General features: G+C 34.9%; 1 protein-coding gene across 2 annotated transcripts; it reads right to left on the minus strand.

Moving 5' to 3' along the window:
• Window positions 1-830: 830 nt before the first annotated feature.
• On the minus strand, window positions 831-19,854 carry LOC101897630 (activin receptor type-2B). 2 transcript variants are annotated; one of them, XM_059126714.1, is made up of 9 exons: window positions 18,966-19,854; window positions 18,807-18,869; window positions 13,067-13,261; window positions 12,806-12,982; window positions 10,905-11,236; window positions 10,498-10,837; window positions 10,231-10,433; window positions 3,772-3,864; window positions 831-3,700 (listed from the first exon to the last, which is right to left on the minus strand). In XM_059126714.1, the coding sequence occupies exons 2-9, from the start codon at window positions 18,844-18,846 to the stop codon at window positions 3,503-3,505; spliced, it is 1,578 nt and encodes a 525-aa protein (XP_058982697.1). In that variant the 5' UTR covers window positions 18,847-18,869; window positions 18,966-19,854; the 3' UTR covers window positions 831-3,502. The 2 variants fall into 2 exon arrangements, with proteins under 2 accessions (XP_058982697.1, XP_005182535.2); XM_005182478.4 differs by having other exon boundaries at window positions 18,807-19,854.
• Between the last annotated feature and the right edge of the window lie 1,217 nt (window positions 19,855-21,071).

The raw sequence follows: 21,071 nt of genomic DNA on the forward strand, positions 1-21,071 counted from the left end.
AAAACAAAAAACATCAAACAATGGATGGAATAAAAACATAAGTAAACGGTGACTTTAATTTAGCAATTAATTTTTATTTAAATACATAATTACTTTCAACATATACTTAGGAATAATTTACTAAATTAAATTGTAATTTAAAATAACGAAGGCACTGCACGATAAAACTTAAGAAGAATTGAATTTGTAAAACAAAGCGAAAAGACCAAAATAGATTTAAAAACCAAATTAAAATCAAAGAGATTTTATGAAAGCAATAGCAGAATAAATCGAATACAAATGTAAAATTTTGTGGATCTAATTTCGTTGAAAATAATTAGACAAGACATGGCAATGATTATTTTTGTTTGATATGCATGTTAAGTTTCTTTTAAATTGCATTTTTCTGAACCAAAAAAAAAAACTTGAATTGACTGGGTAAACTCATTTCATCTATGCCACCTGGCTTAAAAATGCGGCACTCCAATAGCCTGTAATCATATAGGTTTATCTTCTAACTCAAAAATATTGCTTCTCCTGATGCATTCAGATGATGCCGTAATTCCATAAATATAGATGTTAAATATTTCAAATTTTTAACCTGCATTTCAGTTGCTTTTTCTTTTGAGTGCTCGACAGGAAATTTTCAGTTTGTAAACCTACTGGTCGAAAAATGCCTAATTGTAGAATGGCGCTGAAATTTTCCGACGACTTAAAAAATGAGAGCAGTATACCAAAAATGTAGGAATCCAAGAGTTCATCTTTCTTCCGTCACTATCTTGGATATCATCATGGCTGCCGGGGTTTTGAAGAGTAAAAGTGAACCGAATACCATCTTCTTTTTGAACCCGAAACGCAGCAGTTTCTTGAGCCAGAAAAAAACTTTTCCAAATTACGAAAATCTCCACCTTGACATTGTGAGTTGAGTTTTATTCAATATTTCTCACAAACTTATGGACATGTTGTTTAACGCCTTCAAAAGGGTGCTCACATAAACCGTTCCTGAAGTATCGCTATTTGTGTTGCCCAAACATAATATGGCTGATGGACCAAAGTTTTATTCACCTCCCCTGTACTAAACCGTTCTTAAGACATCACTATTAAATAGCTTCTTGCTAGAATTGCACTACTAACACATGATTGAGGGTTTTAATTTATTTTCCAGATATCAAAAGCAATGCAGCCTTGATTGAATGAACCGCTCTTCGATTAAGAAATTAATAGTCGATCTAGCCCTCTTAGCGATATTATACGGTTTTTACTGCTTAAAGTCATTTTCTTGCCAAAACTCAATTCAATGAGTTAGATGAGTTGGGGTTTTAAGTATAAGGCATACGGGGTGAGATGAAAAACTGCAACCAACATCTGAATGCTTTTATTTCTAAGCTGTTAAAATTATTCCAGTAATAGTTCATTACATTGTTTATAAGCGTACAAAAGCATTTTGATGAGAATTTTCTAGAAAAAAAAAGTTTTCGTGATGGAATTCAAGTGTGTGATTTCTTTATATTTGGCTGGAAAACCACAAGTGGCTATCGTTAGAACAATCCAGCATTTAAATGTGAATAAATCTTTTGTGTCTCGTACCATCGCTCGTTACTGTGATACTGGAAGCGTAGCCCGACGTCAAGGAAGTGGACGGAAAATAACAGCAACATCAGCCGAAATAGTTGTAAAAGTAAAGAAGCGACCCTCGTCGCTATGGCCGAAAAATGGCTTGTGAGCTGAACATATCGCAATATTCAATCCGGCAAATATTGAAGAATGCACTCGGGGTAAAACCATTGAAATTCCAAAAAGTGCAAGAACTTACACCTCAACAGAAAGAAAATAGACTCAAAAGAGCTTGGCCGAAAGTGGTGAACTGCCGAATATGGTTTTCTCCGATGAGAAAACATTCGTCGTCTAGCAGTTTGAAAACAAACAAAAATATCGTGTTTACTTGCCAGCTAAAAATGTGCACCTTCGGTTGGCCACCAAAACTCAAGCGCCGGCCATGGTGATGGTGTGGGCCGCCATAACAGCCGATGGTCGCTCTCCGCTCGTATTAATCGACCGTGGTATCAGAATAAATGCCGAATATTATAGCGAAATTATTCTGGAGCCTTGGACACGCAAACATTTTGGTCGCAGACCTTGGACATTCCAACAGGACTCAGCACGCGCACCCAATAATGGTTACAAAATGAGGTTCCTCGCTTCATTTCCAGCGCACAATGGCCACCAAAATCTCCGGATACCAATCCGTTGGACTATTGTGTCCGGAGTATTTTGAAAAGCAAGGTTGGCACTAAAAATTACCAAAGTGTCGATCACCTCAAGCAAGCGCTTCGCCGGGAATGACCCAAAATTCCACAGAGCAACATTCAGGCAGCATGTGACGGTTTCATTGGCCGTTTAAGGGGATAATTCGTGCCAAAGTTGATGCTATTTCCGACATTTTGTGCTTTCATTCAATAAAATTTAAAAATATGTAAAAATTGTGTGGTTTTGACTTTGCTGCAGTTTTTTTATCTCACCCTGTATATTGTGACACATCATAAAGGGAAGTCAGAGCAGCATTCGAAGCCATGGTGTCAAGCTGCTTATGTAGCCTTAAGACAACTCTTCGTTTCTTATAACTTTTGAAGACGCATTTTGGTTAGAACGTAAACATAAAATGGGTAAAAATAAACTACAACAATTTTCAGAGAAATGCATAGGGATAGATAAAAAAAAAGATAAGTGATAAACAAATGTGTTATGGTTTTGTTTTAGTTGTATAGGACAATTGTTTGTATGTTTGATTTGTTCTTTAACTTTTGATTCTGTTGCTATAAAACTTGTGTTTTTTCTTTGTATATAACCGGTTGTGAATGTGATATTTTTCTAATTCTTAAATGATATTGTTTTTTTCAGTCAATTTTTTTTTTTTTTGTTTTAATAAAACTTAATTTACAATCTTATAGGATAGTTGATTATTTAGACTAAAATTGAAAATCTGTGCTTACATACTTAAGACTTAAATTGTTATAAAAATCACTTACAAATACTTTCATTCTGTACAGTCCTGTCTTGCCCAGCGCTAAAGGAAATCACATGTAAAATATATAATTAATATAACATTGCACAAATATTCAACGATTTTATACAATATTCTTGTTAAGGAATAATATTTTTTGAGACATGTGTAATAGAGACTCCAATCTTCAACAAATTCAAAAAAAAAAAAAAAGACTAGGCAAGACGACTGGTTTAGTAATAGCTATGAAAAGAAAAGTTGTACAACATTAAACTTAAAATAAGATTAGGCTCAAGTTTTTGGAACACAAAACTTTTGTTAAAAGGAAAAAGTTTAAATATTTCTCCCTTCGTCAAGAATATACAGAACAGAGTCTGGACCCATACTCAACTCAAACTCCGGTTGTTCATAAAGATAAACTTTAATCAGAGAAAAGAAAACAAGATCCTAATTAAGGATAAGTTAAATAACTCTGCACATAAATAACTGTTTCAATCTTCAACAGTGATTTCAATGCCAATCCTATGAATTTGCCTCAATTATATTCGATTCTTTGATATCCACCGTACTACAATTGTTGGTATTATTTTTAATTAAGAACGGCGTAATGGGATATTTTAGTAATTGTGAAAAACGTTCCATTACACACGACGAAGATAAACGGGCTTCGGCATCGTGATCCCAGCATTCTTCCATTGTATCACAAATAATGCTAATTCCCTGTAAAAAAACAAAAAAAACCGCAATTCAGAAATGTTTTCACCAACGTTCAAGTTTGCGCCAATACTTACAGGATGTGAACGCCAAGAATTTAAGATTTGTGGACGTAATTTTTTCATGACCACATTCTCTTGCACCTCGTCCAGAGTAGGTCGTTGGCCCAACTGGAAAAAAAAAACAAAAACATTCTTATAACCATGAAAATCTAAATTCCCAAAAAAAATTATGTTTTTAAACGTAAAAACTGAAATGGCCTAGATTCGATACGAGGTCACACATAATAACCAACCGAATAGATAAATTTTTATACCCTCCACCATACATAGTACGGAGGCTATATTAAGTTCGTACTTCCATTTGTAACTCATCAAAATAATAATTTTAGACCCAACAAATTATTTATATTCTTAATCAGCGTAAAATTCTAGCACTGTCCGTCCGTCTGTTGTAATCGCGCTAGAGTCAAAACGAAAAAAGATAGAAAGCTTAAAATTTGCACCGATCTGTCTTTTGTCTACAGATATGAGCACAGTATCGCTATTATTCAAGTTGCATAAGAAGAGAGTATACTAATAATCAATTAATTATTTTCATTTTTAAATGCTTATAAATTCAAAGTTCTTCAAGGTCATTTTGTCCACTAACCCCAGGACACTTAAAACTCAGCAATTATCAAGACAGAAACGAACAAAACAATTTTAAAAAAACGAAATTTAAAATAAAAAATTTTACTTTTCTTTTACAATCCTAAAATTATTGAATAAAATTAATATCGTCGATAAATGCAAATACAGGGTGAGATGAAACAACTGCAACCAACTTCAAACTGCTGTCATTTCTAAGCTACTCGTCCGACAGCTGTTAAAATTATTTCAGAGACAGCTCATTATATTGTTTACAAGCGTACAAAAGAATTCTGGTGAGAATTTTCTAGAAAAAAAGTTATTGGTGAAGGAATTCAAGCGTGATAGTGTGATTTCTTTATATTTGGCTGAAAAACCACAAAGGGGCTCTCGTTGGAGCACTCCAGCATTTAAATGTGAGTAAATCTTTCGTGTCTCGTGCCATCGCTCTTTACCGTGATACTGGTAGCGTAGCCCGACGTCGAGGAAGTGGACGGAAGAAAACAGCCACATCAGTAGAAATGGTTCGAAAAGTAAAGAAGCGACTTAATCGAAACCCGCGTCACAGTGGCCGAAAAATGGCTTCGGCAAATATTGAAAAATAAGCTCGGGGTAAACCCATTAAAGTTCCAAAAAGTGCAAGAACTTACACCGCAACAGAAAGAAAATAGACTCAAAAGAGCTAAAGAGTTGCTTCGCTTGGCCGAAAGTGGTGAACTGCCGAATTTATTTTTTCTCCGATGAGAAAACATTCGTTGTCCAGCAGTTTGTAAATAAACAAAATGATCGTGTTTACTTGCCAAAGAGGTCAGCTGAAAATGCTCCACAGAACTCAAGCGCCGGACATGGTGATGGTGTGGGCCGTCATAACAGCCGATGGTCGCTCTCCGCTCGTAATAATCGACAGTGGCATCAAAATAAACACTGAATATTATTGCGAAAATATTCTGGAGGATGTATTGAAGCCTTGGGCACGCAAACATTTTGGTCCCAGACCTTGGACATTTCCAACACACTCAGCACGCGCCACCAAAGAATGCTTACAAAATGAGGTTCCTCGCTTCCTTTTCGGCGCACAATGGACACCAAAATCTCCGGATACCAATCCGTTGGACTGGTGTGTCGAATATTTTGGAAAGTTGGCACTAAAAAATACCAAAGTAACGATCACTTAAAGCAAGCGCTTCGCCGGGAATGGGTCAAAATACCGCAAAGCAACATTCGGGCAGCGTGTGAGGGTTTCATTGGCCGAAGGCCATAATTCGTGCGAACAAATCTAAACTTTTTTTAACATTTGATGATATTTCTGACATTTTTTGATTTCAATTACAATTACAGTTTAAAAAAATGTAAATATTATGCCGCTTGACTTTGTTGCATCAACCTGTATGGTAGAGGGAAATAGTAGTATTATTATCGGTTAAACTCTCCTTTACATAGACGGTTGACGATTATTATCCGAAAGTCCTCCATCGAAACACTTTGACTTGCCTTTAATTTTCTTATACTGAATTTTCCATTTTCATTGTAATTCAGTCCCAAAATTTATTTAACTTTCTTAACAATTGATTAACCTATTCTGAATCATTGATTTTATCTTCATTAAGTCTCCTTTGACGTCATTGGAAGACACTTTACCATTTTTTATTTATTTTTTTTTTGTCATTTATTGGGTTGTTCCAGAATTTTTTTCCCGCTGGAGATTTATTTATTTATTTATTTCATACCATAATACTAAAGCCTCCAAGGCCAATGAATAGTATTAATAACGTAATTATGCTCCAAGTAGAAAATAATAACTTAAAACTAATTTTAACTAAGTCAATATATTTGGCTCCCCAGCCATAACTACACAAAAATTAAAAAAGAGATTAATATTAATAATAAATAAAGGACGTGATAGCAACAAAGCAACAAGCCTTAAATAAGTGTACATACATATCTCAAAAATAAAAGTACTAAAAACATGTACTGTTTTTAACAAACTAATAATATACATTAGATAATATGAAGATCAGAATTACGAAGGTGGCCTATAAGTTTTAAGCGGAAAGCATTATTAGACGGTGAAAATATTCTCAGTTCAGTAGGCAAATAATTCCATAAACGGGCAACTCGTATTACAAAAGATCTCTCAAAAGTAGAATTGTATATTCTAGGTATAAATATCTGAGTATTTCTCGAGGACATAGCAAATCTAAACATATTCTTTAATAAAGCAGGTACATCTGTTTTCACAATTTTATAAAAAGAGCATAACACCCTACAATTAACAAACCGTTCAAAGTTAATTCCCAAGAAAATATCCACATAGTCAGATATATGCTGCCCAAGTCTAACTCCAAAGACAAAGCGGGTAATGGAATTAACCACACGTTTTAACTTCAAGGACACACGTTCTATTGTGCCAGACATAACCTCCAAGCCATAATAAATATGAGGCATCAGTAGAGCATAAGCAATTTTCCTTTTGACCCAGATCGGAAGAGAAAGATTCGTAGAATATAACCTGCGGATAATACTATACACTTTCCTTTGAACAAAGTCAACATGTGTGTCAAATACAAGTTTATCATCAACAAATAAACCTAAAATTTTATGACAATTTACAATAGCAACTCTATCTCTATTAAGAAAAATATTAAGCTGAGATGAGAAATTGCCAAAGCATATGGCTCTAGTTTTCACAGGATTTGTTACCAGCATGTTATCAAAACACCACTGTTCAAAACGAGCTAGGCAATCATTAATTTCCGTCTCGAATAATATCTGCGAGTCATAAACATTACTAAAGACAAGGAAGACATCATCAGCAAACAAGAGCAATTTGCAGTTCAAGTCCGAAAAGCATTCCTTGAGACTATTCACATATAGCACAAACAGCAAAGGACCTAAGACAGAACCCTGTGGTACACCACATGTAAGAGACAGCACATTTGACGATTTTCCATTAAGAACAACAAATTGGCTTCTATCATGCAAATAAGACTCAACAAGCCTACAAGCGGTTGCAGAAAAATTAAACTCAGAATTAAGTTTATGTACCAAATATACATGAGAAATAGAGTTAAATGCTTTCGTAAGATCCAATGACACAACTACACTGTTAATGTTTACATTTGCATTATTCCTAATAATATCCGTCATGTATAGCATCAAACTTGTTGTATTGTAATTCTTTCTGAACGCAAACTGTCCATTATAAATGAGAGGGCTAACATGTGCTAGTATTTGGTCCTTCATAACATGCTCACAAATTTTCGACAACACAGGGAGAATAGATATCGGCCTCAGGTCTTCAGGACCATTTACAAAATTACGCTTAGGCAATGGAACTATCCGCGCTCTCTTCCACTGCGATGGAAACACGGAAGAAGTGAGCACAGAATTAATCAAATCCAGAAGAAAGTCTGAGATATATGGAAAAATAAGTTTAAGAAAATCAATTGTTATTCCATCAACACCAATAGACTTCGATTTAATTCGATTTAGGATCATAAAAATATCATTGACAAAGACACAGTTAAAAGAAAAACTATTTTCAGGTTCATCTATAGCATTGAAATCAAAATAATTAGAAAGCGAATTAGTACAAGCAAACGACATATTCACAACATCAACATCAAGGTCAAAAGCAATGTCATCATCACCCATAAGGCCAGATCCTCTCAGAAACCTCCAAAGAGCAGTTGAGCCCATAGTATTGAATTTTTTGGAATAATATCTTATTCTCTCACGTCGAATAACAGATTTCACCTTGTTCCGATATTTGCAAAAAGTTTTCCATAGAACAATCACTGACTAACATAAAATCTATCAAAGAAGACGAACCATGAGAAACATCGTAGTGGGTCGGTTTAGAATTGTGCAAAACCGACAAATTCAATCTGAAACACACTGAACGAACTGCCGACGACTTCTGCAAATCAAATAAATTACAATTAAAATCACCAACAACAACTATTTTAAAGTACCTAGAAAACAACTCAGAGTGAAGTTCCTCAAATGCAGCAAAATCACCAGGAGGGGGTAGATACACTACACCGAATAATATTTTCATATCTCCAGAAAGCAATTCAACAAATAGCGACTCACATACACCTGCCTCCATGCATTTAAACACAATTCGATGTGATATTCCATTCGAAATATATATTCCAACTCCACCTCCCCTTGCATTGCTACGATCATGCCTCAGAAATTCATACCCAGGTATTTTAACAACTCGACTTGAAACTTCCGTTTTGAGCCACGTCTCAGAAACACCAAGAATATTTACACGAGATCCACACAAAATAGACTTAAGTTCAAACAACTTTGTGGAATTAGTAGAAGGGCGTAAGTGAGCAACATTAAGCTTTCCACTGCATGATTCTAAAACTGAGTTTATATATCTATTGTTGCTAATCACTGGCCCCTATTTATATTAGAAGACATCATAAATCAAGAAGGCAGTTATAGTGGGGAACCATATATATGTAAATAATTCATTAATATGCTTTAACAATTCAAGATTCATTAAAATCACAACTTTTTTAATACAGCTGATCAAAAAAATACAAAATGAGACCATTACACTGAGATCTATTGAAAAAATAATATTCAAAACAAACAAAACATACAAAATAAAATACGTGAACATGCAAAAATTCAATTATGTTCTCTGCTTTCATCAGCAAGCAAGGCCTCACATTGAACAGCATCATAGGTAACACACTTGCCATCAGTGAACATAAGCCAAGCCCTAAGTTTGTCAGTATTGAGAACTTTAAACTTCGTTATAACCTTTCGCTGACGAAGTTTCTTACAAATGGCATTCAAATGAGCAGCCGCTGGAGTAAAATGATCATTGAGATACACACGATTGCTTAAGTCACTGCAACTAGTACTTGCTTTTTTCTGTTAATATAGCAGACTTGGTTGATGTCGAGGCTAGTAATTTCCACCTTAAAGAAAGAGCCAATTGCAATAACTGGTGCTTCCAAGTCTTCCAACCCCTCAGGTAAACCTCCAATTAAAATATCAGATCGGTTCAGGCGCTTGTGTAAAATATTGTCCTCATTCTCAAGTGCTACGAATTTGGTTGCAGCAGACCTTTCAACTCGTTGAACATTTTCAGCACACTTTTGGATATCAGATCGCATCTCGGAAACACAGGAGCTTACTTCATTCTTTATATCCTCCAGAACCGTTTTAAGAGCACTCTGCTGGCTTTCATAACTGAGTACAAAACGATCCAACTTCTCATTCAAACTATTTATCTTGTCAATAACACCAGAAGTACTGCAATTTTCACTAAGATTGGGTTCACAAGAAGCACAGATGTAGGCAAAGGCCTTAACCGATCTAAGAACTCCAAGATATTGCTCATCAATACCAGCACATGACATATGAAACCAACATTTACAGGCTTTACATAAAATGCTGGATCGTGTCTTTGTAATGGATTCCTCACAAGATTTACATTTAACAATTTTGTTAACAGGCATATTGAAATGCAAAACCAGCAACAACTTCAGCGAGTAAATAGAATAAATATGTAAGAAAGGCAACGGCAATTACAGCAGCAAGCAACAACAGCAACACAGCAATATTACACAATCTTAATCCAAAATCAATTAGGCATAAAACTTCAAATTCGAAGAAATCGCAATATATCCACGTTAATTTTATTAAGTCCAACGTATAGACCACAGTTTATTTGTTTATAAACAAACGTAAACAGCAATATAAACAAAATTATCAGCTGCGATAAAAATGACCGTCTACTCAGGCATAGGGTTGCCAACAAGAAGCAGAAAGTGACCACATGTAAAACATGTTAATGTAATTATTGTTTTTCTTTCGTGTGTTCTTTCCTATCGATTGTTCTACTAACTAGTTTCTAATATGTATCATTATACATACCTCTGCCTCGAATGGTAGCAAATATTCTCCAACTGGTCCTGTGGCATCACAACGCGATACCATTTCCCATAACACCAAACCACAGGCATAAACATCAATGCGAAGGAAAGCATCACGATTGAAATTAATGGCACCCTCTAAAACTTCTGGAGCCATATAACGTCTAGTGCCCACCTGGCCATGGGTGTCTCCACACGGTTTGCCTGCAAATAATGGAATGGTTGTTATTTCAATTGAAATCTAGTCCATTCAGAAATTCGCTCATACCCGGTTCAAATATCATGGCCAAACCAAAATCGGCTATACATGCTGTCAAATTGTTTTTCAACAAAACATTTTTCGATTTAAAATCACGATGAGCAATGGACGGTTTTAGGCCTTCTGTTTTGCTGGCTGGAATTTCTTCGTGCAGATGTGCCAAACCGCATGCCATTGATTCGGCTATGCGACAAAGCTGTTGATAGGTTATCGTATGTGATTTGAGATAGTCACACAGTGAACCGTTGTGCTGATAGGCTGAAATGAGCCAAAATTCATGTTGGATATTTTCGGTGTGTTTTTCATGGCCCAGAAATTCCAAAATATTTGGATGTCTCATGCGAGGTAACTGCAAAGAGAATAAAATTATAAATAAATAATTGCTTTAGTTTTTAAGGCATAAATAATGGATATACCTTATAAATTTCAAGTTCTGTATTCCATGATTCTTTTTCTTGCATTCGAAAGATTTTCACGGCCACATCATGATTATGTAGTTTGGCCTGCCAAACATCACCGAAACGACCACTGGCCTTCAATTCCAACAGCTGTATGGGTCTATTACTTAAGAGTGGTGAGGTATTGGTTATTTCAGCTTCATTGGCTGGTACTTCATTGAAATTTTCTTGTTTATGTCGGCGATACAAAAAAACTAGAATACCAGTTGTTGTAATTAAGAGGGCCAAAGCACAGGAACAAATGATGATGGGTATTAGATTTGGATCTTCCGATTTCTTCTCTTTGGGTACTGAGTGGAAGAAAAAATAAAACAAAATATATATGTATTGACGGTTCCATATGACTTCCCAACATATTACATATATTTCTCTTCCCCAGGTTAATAACATTGTAATGTATGGCATGCGGTAAACATTGAATAGGGGGAGATAGCTAAAAAAAAACGAAAGGATACGCAAATAAAGGAAAACTTTACCCGCTTATACCCGTACAAAAAATAAAAAATAATACAAATAGAAGAAAACTCCTGTAGTGACTCTGCAAGCTGAGGGGAAAAATAGCAAAAAAAAAACGAAAGTTCCCCCATTTTGTAATGTAAGGAAGAAAAATGAAAACCGTCAACAAGGAAAACATAGCTATGTAGTGAAGTATGTCCCATAGGTACTAGTAATACATAGTTTTGAATGGGACGAAATGTTACAGTGGGTAAAATTAAAACTCTAATATAAATCCAACAAATATAGTGCGCCTGAATTGAACGTTTCACAAATGTTTTCTTTTTTTCGGGAAAGGCGGAAAAGCGATGTTCAAAAAAAGTATCCAGATAAGCTCAAATCTATTAAAACAGGTTTTTTTTTCAATTGACAAAGATTTTCATTTCAGATTTTCGGAGAACAAGAATTGAGACCGTGTTTTTTGTTTTTGCAAAATAGCCAGGATCGTTGTTAGTGCAAATGTTGAGGTGTGTGAAATTGTCATAGAATCGAATGCTTACTGCGCATTTTATTTACTATACATTATTTTTTATGAACTACAAATACCGAATTTTATACAAACCTATTAAATAAGATGGATTTAAATCGTCAAAATACCGAATATTCGAACCTTTATGTGGGGGCTATAGGAAAACGTGGACAGATATTGGTCATTTTCAATACCAGATTCTATTATGTCAAATTTCAATTTATCTACGTCAAATATCTTAATCGCAACAGACAGCCAAACGGATGGGCTTCGGATGGTCTCCATTGAATTTTTGAAGGTCTTACAAACGAAATAACAAATTTAATGTGCCGTCCTTTCAAAGGGGCAAGGTATACAAATGTATTTGGGGAATAGCTTTATTTCACCTCCTCTTACCGCGATCCTAATTAATATTTTTCCTAAGTACCACATTCCAACTCAATATGGAACAAAAGCCTCTTAGTGAAGTTGCTACCGTTTCAATTATCGTATATCATCACGCCTTTTTTAAAGCCTTAGAATGAGGACTAAATTAAACCCCCATTTATTTTCGCAACATTTTTAATGTTTACGTATCCACAGACCTTTGCTCCACTGTCTCCACAATTCATTCATAAATGATGAAGAACATGTATAAAAAGCAGAGTCGAAGCATTAACATTAAAAATAAAATGGGTAAGAGCATGCATCCGTCAATGCAGCAATGGCAGTGCACTAAAGCACGTGCCTTTGTTGCAAGACAAGGACTTTCTACCATTCCATGGTATTAGCAGAACAAATAAATATAATAACCCTACAATAATTATGTCTATACCGATGTACATATTCAAAGCTTTAATAGGAATTGTGTTTTATCCGTTTTTTTTCTTTTGCTGTATTCTCTCATTGCATTTACCTTGTGTTGTGGCCTCCGTCGTTGTTGGTTCCCATTTGTAATCCCTGTTGCACAAGGATTCCTTGCAACAACAATAATAAATGTTATCTTTGCGGGGTTCACTGCTTGTCACACATTTCGTTTGATTGCATTCGGATGTGTGGCTAAAACAACCCTTCATTTTAATGCGCTCTTCACCTGTAAGGAAATGCAAAAAGGTGGACAATTAGGAACATTTTTATTTTGATTTTAGACTAAAAGGTGAAATTTAGAAGCACTCACCTGTTCGATTGTTCTTTGACCATAAAACATAACAACTTGGCGGTTTTTCTGAATCAATTTTACACTGTTCCGTTCGGACGGCACAGTCACCATTTGTCGTACAATTGTTCTCATCATAATGTTCGCAAAGTACTTTGTATTCTGGTGGTAATATGGACGACGAAGCCGATGGAACACAAATACCAAGGAGAAATGCTGTAAATAAATTAAATAAAAAAAGGAACATTAGAACATGCAGTAAAGCCAAAATTCACAAAAGTTTTACAGAAAAGTGTCGGTTGAAAAGTAATTTTTAACAATTCAATTTTCATCGCTTCAAATTGTGGTCTAGAGGAAATATATAAATCATTTTAAAAAGTTTTGCGAAAGGAGAAATGGACCTTGACCATATGACGGTGGCATGTTGCCATACTTTGACAGTCTTCCCCTATATAAAAGAAGCCTTCAACTATGTTGGAAATTACCTAAATTCGAATCGAACCAAAAACAAGTAAAAAAGCTGTAAGTTCCGGGCCGAACTTTTAATACCCTCCACCAATTGGAACGAATTTGACAATTCTCAAAAACAATAAAATCCGTTAAAAATTCTGTTAAAATCTTAAAAATACCAAATGTAGCTGTTATATTAGGGTCTATACATCGACATGCATAGTTAACTTTCATCATAAGCCATTACAATATTCAAATGAGAAACTTGAAAAAAAAGTAAAAAAAGCTGTAAGTTCGGCCGGGCCGGACTTTGAATACTCCTCACCATTTGGAACTGGCAATTTTCAAAAAAAAAATAATAAATAAATAAAATCTTCTAAAAATTCTGCTAAAATCTTAAAAATATTAGAGTCTAAACGACGACGTGGACCTGCATAGGCATATTTTGTCATAAGCCATTAGAATATTTAAATGCGAACTTGAAAAAATTCGCAAATAATGTCGCTAAAATCATCAATATACGTAGGTATTATATGGAGGCTATACGAAGACGTGGACTTGCACAGACAATTTACTGTCTTAGGCTGTAGTATCCATATCGAACTTTAAATAACAAATTTGAAACAATTCCTATGAATAATGTCGCTAAAATCATCAAAATACCGAATATCGGAAGGTATCGTTATAAGGGGGCTTTACTAAAACGTAGACCTACACGGCACATTTTCAATACCAAAAGTCCTGCAGACATAATATGCATTTGAGTAAAATTTTATTAATCTACTTCATTTCGTTCGGAAGCTAAAGCGATTTCCACAAACGGACCGACATCGCTAATTCGACATTTTGTTATAAGAATATTGGAAATATTGATCAATTGGATACATGTAAGCCTCGAATAGTTGAGAAAAAATACTGGAATACACTGATGACATGGTATATTTGCATCATATTTCGAGCTTAAAATACCTTGGAGAATCCTGAACGACCGATCGATCAATTGGAAAAGTTACATTGAGAAGCGGACTAAGATTGGTCTTACTGTTCTATATTCCGGCTGTAAGTTCGGCCGGGCCGAACTTTGAATACTCTTCCCCATTTGGAACTGGCAAATTTTCAAAAAAAAAATAAATAAAATCTATTAAAAATTCCGTTAAAATCTTAAAAATATTAGGGTCTAAACGACGACATGGACCTGCATAGGCATATTTTGTCATAAGCCATTACAATATTCAAATGCGAAACTTGAAAAAATTCGCGAATAATGTAGCTAACATCATCAATATACGTAGGTATTATATGGAGGCTATACGAAGACGTGCACCTGCACAGACAATTTTCTGTCTTAGGCTGTAGTATCCATATCGAACTTCAAATACCAAATTCAAAACAATTCCTATGAATAATGTCGCTAAAATCATAAAAATACCGAATATCGGAAGGTACCGTTATAAGGGGGCTATACTAAAATGTACATGGCACATTTTCAATACCAATAGTCCTGCAGACATAATATGCATTTAAGTAAAATTTTATTAATCTACTTCATTTCGTTCGGAAGCTAAAGCGATTTCCACAAACGGACAGACGGACCAACATCGCTAATTCGACATTTAGTTATAAGAAAATTGGAAATAGTAATCAATTGGATACATGCAAGCCTCGAACACCTAAGAAACCAGTAAGGAAAGCTCAAAAGTCGGGCGGGGCCGACTATATGATACCCTACACCACTATGCATATTTAGTAGAGCTCTCGTAAAAAGGTTTATACAGGGCATTTCAGAGCTCTATGAGATATTTGGTACAAAATCAAAATCTATCTAATTCTATCGTGCATTTTACGAACTATAGATATATCTGAACTGGGTTTCTCCAAATTTTACGTATTAGCTTCTAGACTGGTGATTTGGGCTGATATTGACCATTTAGTGCACATTTAACCCGAAATCGGATGAAGATATATATGGGAGCTATATCCAAATCTGAACCGATTTCGATAAAATTTAAAACAGCTATTCCTGTGCTCCATCTAATACCTGGTACCAAATATCACGGTTGTGGAGTGCATAGTAGGAATGTGAGGGACTTAAAGCTCAAATCGGATGAAAGATATATATGGGAGCTATAGCTATATCTGAACCAATTTGATATACTTGCTTCTAGACCGAACTCGGTTGGGTGTGCCAAAATTCAGGTAATTTGGACTGATAGTGGATATTTGGTGCACATTTAACCCGAAATCGGATGAAGATATATATGGGAGCTATATCTAAATTTGATCCGATTCTCACCAATTTCAATAGGGTTCGTCCTTGGGCCAAAAAAATATTGTTTGGAAAATTTCATCTCAATCGGATAATAAATGCGACCTGCATTTTGTTCACAAGAATACATGGACAGACGGACGGACGGACGGACTGACATGCATAAATCGACTCAGAAAGTGATTCTATGAAGGTTCTCAAAAGTAACTATGGGTCTATCTCGTTTCCTTCTCTATGTTACAAACAAATGCACAAAGACATAATACCCTTACCACTATGTGGTGTAGGGTATAAAAATACTGCAATACACTGATGACATGGTATATTTGCATCATCTTTCGAGCTTAAAATACCTTGGAGAATCCTGAACGATCGATCGATCGATTGGAAAAGTTACATTGAGAAACGGACTAAGATTGGTCTTACTGATCTATATTCCTTGATGAGGGACTCAATGAGCAAAAACACACCATGTTACGGTGGTCTTATCCATCTTGACAAAAACTATATGCGAACTTCATATGGTGCAAAGGTTCTGCCGAGCTTTTATATAAATCTAACATTTCGAAGAAAGACCTTAGACGAATGTAGGGTCATAGCTCCATTTATACTTTTTGAACACGCCCAGATTCTTCATACGATTCCCATTCTATATGCGGAAGTACAACATATCTGGAGCCTAAAATTAAATATTATCTGGAAGCCAATTTTAATGGTGTATTGATAAGAAGTGTATGTATGTCGGTTTTCGCGGTTTAATGTGAATTTTCGTATTTTTTACATAATTATTTTTCCCGATAACCAAACAAAATGCCCAGCCTTAACCTCTAGTTTTGAATTGCTTCATAATCTCTATATACTGTTTTGCTGAATTATTGTCGAACTTCAAGTAAAGAAGATGCAACTCCTTGACATATTCAGATATCAGCATGAAAATTTGATAGAATGATAAAGTATAGAAGCATAGAGTTCATAGAAAATAAAGTAAAAAAACATTGAAACTGCTAAGAAAAAAAAAAACGTATTTTTGGCATTGACACTCTTTAAAAAAATGCGCGATATGTTAAAATATATATTGATTTAAATGTACATAACATTGCTCTGTTAGTTGCATAACAGATCGACTCTGTACTGTACAGACAAAATGCGATCTGAAAAATTCTAATTAGTTGTCAAGCTGCTGGTTTAAGGTAGAAACTATTGATGAATGTTTTACTAAAGCACTTTGCATAATATTTGAAACGTGATAGTAAAGACTGGTCCATTTTACTCTCGGCAAGGATGTAATCCCAATAATTTGGATAAATTTGAAAAATAAAGACTATAACCGCTATTAGGTCCTAATGTAAAGGGACTATGGTTCAATATGACGGTGGGTCTTCAAGTTTATTTTTAAAACCGAACTAGGTATTTTCTAAAGAAGTTCAAACGTCAACTCTGACAATGGCTTTACTTATTAAAATGAGATTTTGTCGAAGAGTCCGAAACCGAAGAATCCCAAGGGCTTTATGCACGGCATTCACGGAATTATAAAGCTCTATTCCACAGATATCAAATTTTACTAAAATATTAGGATAATTGAATGTTAGGCTGTTATTTTTATACCCTCCACCATACTATGGAGGGTATATTAATTTTGTCATTCCGTTTGTAACTCCTCGAAATACTCATGTCAGACCCAACAAAGTATATATATTCTTGATCAGCATAAAATTCTAAGACGATTTAGCCATGTCCGTCTGTCTGTCTGTGTGTCTGTCTGTCTGTCTGTCCGTCTGTCTGTCTGTCTGTTGTAATCACGCTATCTTTCGAACAAATTGAGATAGAAGGCTAACATTTTGCACACATGTATATTTTGCCAGTAGGCAGGTTAAGTTCGTAAATGGGCCACGTAGGTCTAAGTTATCATATAGCCCCCATATAACGGTACCTCCCGATATTCGGTATTTTGATGATTTTAGCGACATTATTCACCGGAATTGTTTCAAATTTGGCATTTGAAGTTCGTAATGGATACTACAGCCTAAGACAGAAAATAATCTGTGTAGGTCCACGTCTTCGTATAGCCCCGGTACCCTCCGATATTCGGTATTTTAATGATTTTAGCGACATTATTTAACGGAATCGTTCCAAATTTGGTATTTGAAGTTCGTAATAGATACTGCAGCATAAAACAGAAAATGGGCCATGTGGGTCCACGTCTTCCTATAGCCCCCATATACCATACCCCCCATATTCGGTATTTTGATGATTTTAGCGACATTATTTGCCGGAATCGTTTCAAAGTTGGCATTTGAAGTTCGTAATAGATGCTGCAGCATAAAACAGAAAATGGGCCATGTAGGTCCACGTCTTCGTATAGCCCCCATATACCGTACCCCCCGATATTCGGTATTTTGATGATTTTAGCGACATTATTTACCGGGATTGTTTCAAATTTCGCATGTGAAGTTCGTAATGGATACTTCAGCCCATGCCAGAAAATTGTCTGTGCAGGTCCACGTCTTCGTATAGCCCCCATATAACGGTACCCCCTATATTCCGTGTTTTGATGATTTTAACTACATTATAAACAGATTTTTCTTCAAGTTTCGCATTAAAATATTGTAATAACTTATGACAAAAGTTGCCTATGCAGGTCCACGTCGTCGTATAGGCATTCGGTATTTTTAAGATTTTAACAGAATTTTTAACGGATTTTATTTATTTATTTTTTTTTTTTTTTTTGAAATTGTCAAATTTGTACCAAATGGTGGAGGGTATTAAAAGTTAGGCCCGGCCGAACTTACAGCTTTTTTACTTGTTAAAGTTACTTTCTTAATGACGATCATTATAGACGGAAAGGTTGGTTTCCAACTGGAGTAACCTCAATCCCAATCATAAAGGTTTGAAGTTAATCCAATTGGACATGGTCCAAACAAAACCGAACTTAGAATATTTATAATTTTCAAAATTTTTACAATTGCCTTCATTTATTCTGTGGAACTGTGCTAATTATGTGACCGACACTGTGCGAGTTTTTTTTCCTAGAATACTAACACTTACCGATAGCAACTGCATTAGACAAACTATACTTTTGCAACATTTCGCTGGATTATTTTTCAAATACTTTGATGATGGCAAATGTGATAAGAGTAATCCCGAAAAACACAAACAAAAAAAAACAAACTATTAATAGTTTATTTTCAATCTCTTTGTATTCACTTTTGTGTTGTCTAGTTATGACATGTGTTATGGGACATCATAGCTGCAATCATTCAGGCACACACGCAACAAGATATGTACACTTGCACCGCATCAACCGGAGGAAAAGCTTGCAAAGAAAATAGTGAAGCAGGACGATGGCACAGTTAAACGCGTGAATCAAAACAACAATGACGACGTAACAGCAACGAAAATGAATGAATATGTAATATCTCAGTGCTGTGCACCTCTTAAGGCGTTGGTGGGAAATATGTTGTTAATATACACATATACGCAGCATTTAGCGTTGTCGCGGTCGTTGTGATATACTCTCAACATTAAATAAGGAATTATATTTATAGACCAATGTCCGTCGTACGGGATGCCATAAAAACATAACAAAAAAGAACTATTACTTTTTTATTATTCCGATATTTGTGGCATAATTTCAATTTGATTGTTTTTACTCGCGCACTTTTTTCACTTTTGTTTCCTCTTCACTGATCGATGATTTTTTTGTTGTCAACTATATTAGCTGTTGTTTTGATTTGTTGTTGTAAATATTGGTTGTGTGTCGTCGACGATCATCATAATCATCATGTTCATAATCATTGTCTGGTCTGGCATATCTTCGTAGTAGTAAATACTTGTTGTTGCTGTTGCTATTGTACTTTTTCTTTTATTCGATTAGATTCTTATATACACTTTTTCAGATTTTAATTACTTCCACCTTTTATGAATTGTTTTGGTAGAAAGCTTAGAGGATATCTCATGTTAAATCTATAACAATTTCTATATTTTTTTTCACAATTTTTTAACACTTTTATTCCCAAAATTCCTACAAGCGTTTTTATTCTCTTGTCTCCCGTTATGTTTGTGTGTTTCTCTTTTTAATGTCATTTCTTCATTTGATAGGCGACATCTCGGCGCCAACATTTACGGCGTAGAAATATACAAGTCAAGATGATGCTTGAATTTTTACGTGTGTCCATCGTCAAAAACTAAGAAACGACATTAAACAACCGTTAAGTTTTCTAGCAAAATTAGAAATTCAAATATTAATATTTCAAATACATAACAAGATATAAAAAAATCTACAAGTTTTAAAAGAGGTGCCTTATTTTATGAATAGGACAATTTCCGGACATCACCAAATAAAAAAAGTTAGGGAAATTTAAAGAAATCGAAGAGTCCAACTACCAAGGACAACCTTAAAGTTATTTTTTCTTTTGAGAAAAAGACAGCCGAGGAGGTCTTTGAACAAAGCAAATACTTAAAATGGTAAAGACTGGACAAAATGCATTATGGAAAAATAGTTAATGTGATAGGGGCGCTGCTCACAACAGTGACATGTTGGGATAAAAATCATATTTATAGAGCAATTTTAAGAATTACATTTTCTGTAAGCCAGAATTTGAACTAAAATTTGCATTAAAAACGTCAATGGTTTTTAATGTTTTATATGTCAAAGTTTATGTTCAAAAGTGTAAACAAAAAATTATTTTAATTTCAAAAATTTACATTTTAGGGAATTTGATAATTGATTTTTCCATTTATTATATTGTAAAAATCGGCGAAAAAATGCAAAAATTGTAGATTCTTGCAGCTTCTGAAACAGACCTTTACAACATTATTCAACAGAATCGTTTCAAATTTCGTATTGGAAGATCCTAATGGGTACTACAACCTATGAAAAAAATGTTGTATGACGTGGACCTGGTCTTCGTATAGTCCCTATATAACGGTACCTCCCGATATTCGGTATTTTCATGATTTTAGCGACATTATTTACCAGAATTATTTCAAAGTTCGTAATCGGTGCTACAGCCCATGACAAAAATTTTTGTATGCAGGCCCACGTCTTCGTATAGCCCCCATATAAGGGTACCTCCCAATACTCGGTATTTTTATGATTTGTGCGACATTATTCACCGGAATTGTAACAAATTTCGCATTTGAAGTTCGTAATGGGTACTACAACCTATGACAAAAAAATTCGTATGTGGGTTCATGTTTTTGTATATCCCCTACATAACGGTACATCCCTATATTCGGAATTTTGATGATTTCAGCGACAGGTCAACGTCTTCGTATAGTCTCCATATAACAGTTTTCATTAAAGTGGTA

The sequence above is a fragment of the Musca domestica genome, unplaced genomic scaffold (assembly GCF_030504385.1).
Source record: "Musca domestica strain aabys unplaced genomic scaffold, Musca_domestica.polishedcontigs.V.1.1 4, whole genome shotgun sequence".
In the NCBI taxonomy this organism is placed as follows: Eukaryota; Metazoa; Arthropoda; class Insecta; order Diptera; family Muscidae; genus Musca; species Musca domestica.